This window comes from Pteropus vampyrus, unplaced genomic scaffold, assembly GCF_000151845.1.
Source record: "Pteropus vampyrus isolate Shadow unplaced genomic scaffold, Pvam_2.0 Scaffold105, whole genome shotgun sequence".
NCBI classification, from domain to species: domain Eukaryota; kingdom Metazoa; phylum Chordata; class Mammalia; order Chiroptera; family Pteropodidae; genus Pteropus; species Pteropus vampyrus.
Window position 1 is genome coordinate 1,219,437 of NW_011888886.1, and position 3,931 is coordinate 1,223,367.

The 3,931-nt window shown below is 40.9% G+C and overlaps 1 protein-coding gene across 1 annotated transcript in view; it reads right to left on the bottom strand.

Annotated features, from left to right (window-relative positions):
- KIDINS220 (kinase D interacting substrate 220) overlaps positions 1–3,931 on the bottom strand; it is a 77,481-nt gene that overhangs the window by 66,823 nt on the left and 6,727 nt on the right. The window contains exons 4-5 of the mRNA XM_023533601.1: positions 3,248–3,466; positions 940–1,038 (exon numbers count right to left, since the gene is read on the bottom strand). Of these exons, the coding sequence (XP_023389369.1) occupies positions 940–1,038; positions 3,248–3,466 (318 nt within the window). The remainder of the gene's footprint in view (positions 1–939; positions 1,039–3,247; positions 3,467–3,931) is intronic.

Sequence of the window (3,931 nt, forward strand, 5' to 3'; positions counted from 1 at the left end):
CTCTAGCACTTAATAATCATACAGACAAGCCATTCAGCCACTTGATGAACTGCCCAGAAAGGAAGAAGGCGAGAGGTATGACTTCCATGTCTGTCGAAGAGTCACGCTCTGTCTCCAGCACTAAAATATTATCTACTCCCCAAAGGCCGGCAGTGAGCACCTTCTGCCACTGCGGGAATCGGGAGGGACCGGCTGCTATCACGCAGCACGCGAGTACGATTCAGCGCTCACATCGTGACGCTGCAGCGGATTTGGTGGCCTCTCTCCTCAGAAGGCTTTCTGCGCCATCTCACATAACACTGAGTACACAGAGTGCCTGTGTTCACCGTTTCTAGGCATAAACGTCATTTCCTTTAACTATACTCTATAAACTCAAAAGAAAAGCAATCTGTTGGGCTTCTCCAGTGTCTCTGGCACATCTGTCAGAGGGCTGGGTACACATTTGGTGCCCAAAAAGGAATTAATAACTGCTAGTTGGTAGGAGGTATGGAACAAATTTCTATGCTTTCTAGGTTTTGACTGCTGATTTCCATTATTTTTAAATTTGTCTATTGGAGAAAGAAAATAAGTCACAGTAAAAAGTATCCAAAAACTAATATTATTTAAAATTTTAAATAAAAGGAATTTTAATAGAATAAAACTTTTTTTCCATAATTAACAGTGTTTCAAACTATTTAAGAGTATTTGGATTTACACTAAGATCACTATTGTTTTAGCCTAAGTTCATGTACATCAGCGACAGACCCTTCAGACCAAAAGTTTATAATACACGATATCTATGTTTATCAGGATATAAGAAGGAAAATGCTTGTTTTTCTATGTGTCACTTAAGAACTGCAGGGAAATTTCTCTAGGCATATACTCAGAAAAAAATATTATCTCCCTTAAAACTAAAAACATATCTCTATTATTGGGGGTTAAAATAGAAAAGATACTTACAGCTCCTTCTTGGTCGACATCAGCTCCCGTGGCCAACAAATGTTTCACGCACTCCAGATGGCCCTTGCGTGCAGCCCAGACCAGAGGGGTGGTCCCATACTATCACGACAAGCAGCACACTTACAATCATTGGCAAAGGTGCTCTAAGAGACTCTAGCTCTCAATATAAAAATTATACTTTGTGTATTCTTAGATTACTGCTTATACCGATCATAACCTTAATCATAGATAAATCATATTTTCCCATGTCATTTCTTCTGAATAAATGATGAACCATCTTTTAATCAACTTTATAATCTTTTAACTTTTATAATCAGTGAATGACAATTTTTCCATCATAAAGTCATATTCTTTCATTTTCCATAAGTTTTCACTGCTTCCCATATATCGTGAATTACCAGCTGAAGTTTAACAGACTGACCATAGGCAAAAACAGTAACCACCGAGTACCAAACACAGTTCCAACTACTTTACACATAAACTCATGTAATCCTTATCACAAGAATACGTACAATTCGCAATGTCGCATTTTCACAGGTAAGTAAACGAGGCCCTGAGAAGTTGGTTACAGGCTCAAAGTCTCAAAGCTTAACAGGTGGAGCAAGACCCATGAACCCAACCAGCCCACCTTCAGTCTGTGCTCTTAACCACCACTCCAAGTCAGCTCTACGTGTGACACAATAAACTGCAGCCTAGAAACCACGCAAAAGCACCTTTTGCTGGAATATGATTCAACAGGCGTCAGAGAATAATCATTATGCATAAAAGTTAACGCTTTCCCTTTGGGGAGCCCGGCTATGAAGAGACACAGGAATATGCTCAGTGACCTTTAACGACATGGCGGGGCTGCAGACTGAAATTAACAATGAATGAATGCCTACTTTCTATAACAGCCTTGTCCGACAGAACTTTCTGTGTTGATGGGAATGCTCTAATTCTGCAGCCACTAGTCACCTACGGCTACTGAGTACTTGAAATGTGGCAAGTGTGACTAGAAAACTGAATTTTTAATTTAACGTAATTGTAATTGATTTAAGCCTAAACAGCCGTAAGTGGCTGGTGGCTACTGAACTGGGTGGCACCGCTCAGTTAGTTACACCATGCATCCCAGGAAGGACACTGCTCAAAGTCGCGGCCCTGGCGCTCTTCCTTGATGGACACGACCTCATGACAGCAGAGTCACAAAGCTGCCAATACAGCACATGGGGCCTGGAACCTAACAAAGTGGAGGGACACATGAGACGAAGGCAGTTGTCAAGGCCACGGCCTGGGAGCAGGCTGACACAGAATAAGGAACTCCGGGGACCTTGCCGATGTCACCCTTACATCTATATTCTCCCAGAATCAGATTGTTCCCTAGCCTCTTCCTTTGTGGACAACATTTTCTCTGGCTGAAATGCCTTCCCTAACTCTACAAATCAAAAATCTGAGCCATCTTTACAGGTAAGTGGCTGTTCGTCCTTTGAACACCGACTGCATTTCGCTTTTATGCTTCTCACAGAACTGGACTACACAAGGTCACATGCTATAAATTCTACTCTACCCACAGCTCTTCACACTAGAAAATCTCCCTGTCGCATTACAAAGGATTCTTGATATCTGACACGACCTTCCTCACCTTGACATCTAGCGACCCTCTCTGCAGTCAGCATTCAGGGCCACATAGGGAAATCTCTCTCCTTTTTTTCAAACCCTGGCCTCTGTCCCTGATAAATCCAATCCCTTTCTGTATATACTCTTGATCCTATTTTCCTTGTTTCATCTAGAACCTTACCCAACGATCTGCTCCCACATCGGCCGTTTTTTCTTCTTTTCCCTCTTCCTACAAACTGGCTTAGGTCTCGCCTAAGAAACTTTTCCAACAAGAGGATATTCTTAAGATACTGTGGGCAAGGCAGTTGTGGGGTACAGCTCACAGGAGAAAGTGCAGAAGGGGAGTGAAGGCCTATCCTCACACATCATACCAGGGACTGACGTCCTTAGGATTTTAAGCATGAGAGAGAGAGAACGAAACTTGAATTTTAGAAAGACCATTCTGGCACTGATACAGAAAAAGCAGACAGGACTGAAGGTAGGAAGAAGAGTCACAACAGAAACATTCAAATGATGGAGACAGGGCGTCCTGCCTGTCTGCTTTCCTGGGAACGATGAGTGTGATATAAAAAATGGGACACTTAGTACATAACACATACAAGAGAGCCATCTATGACACATACATCTATATAAAATACTCATAACCTCATGAGAGCATATGAAAACACTCGTAACTCAGACACACCGAGCAGACGGAACATGGACCGCAACCCACCTTATCAGAGCAGTTGACTTTAGCACCATTTTGCAGCAGAAGATGCACTATATCTGCATGGCCCCTCCCTGCTGCCCAAATGATTGGGTAAACACTGTACTGCTGGGAGACAGGCCGGCGGGTAGGTTCGTCGACAGGAAGGAAGATAGGGAGACAAAATCTTTTAGGTGGATATTTACATCGTACATTTGCTAAGAAAAGTAAATAGAGCAATACAAACTAATATTTTTAAAATCAAGTTACAGACCATTCTCTACTTTAAAAACACACATAATACTCATAATACTAATTGGTAATATACACTCAACCCTACATAACTATATATCGTAAAGACATTATTTTTACAGATTCAACACATTTAATGTGATTACCTAGCCAACGGGCAAGACTAACAGAATGTGAAACTTTTCTTATATAATCACTCCATTAACTTGAATAAAAGTTCCTTTTTTTCAGCTTTACTGAGTTACAGCTGACATATAAAATTGTAAGATATTTCAAGTGTATAACATGATTCGATATACATATATAGTACAAAAGGGTTCCCCCATCAATAAAAGCTTCTTAATCTACAGTCTGAGATCAAGTCTCAAGCAGAGCAGTAATGCATATGTTACCATCTTTCAGAATGCACAGGAAAACGGTATGAATGTTTATATATGTCTCTTATTTAAAAAAAAAAAA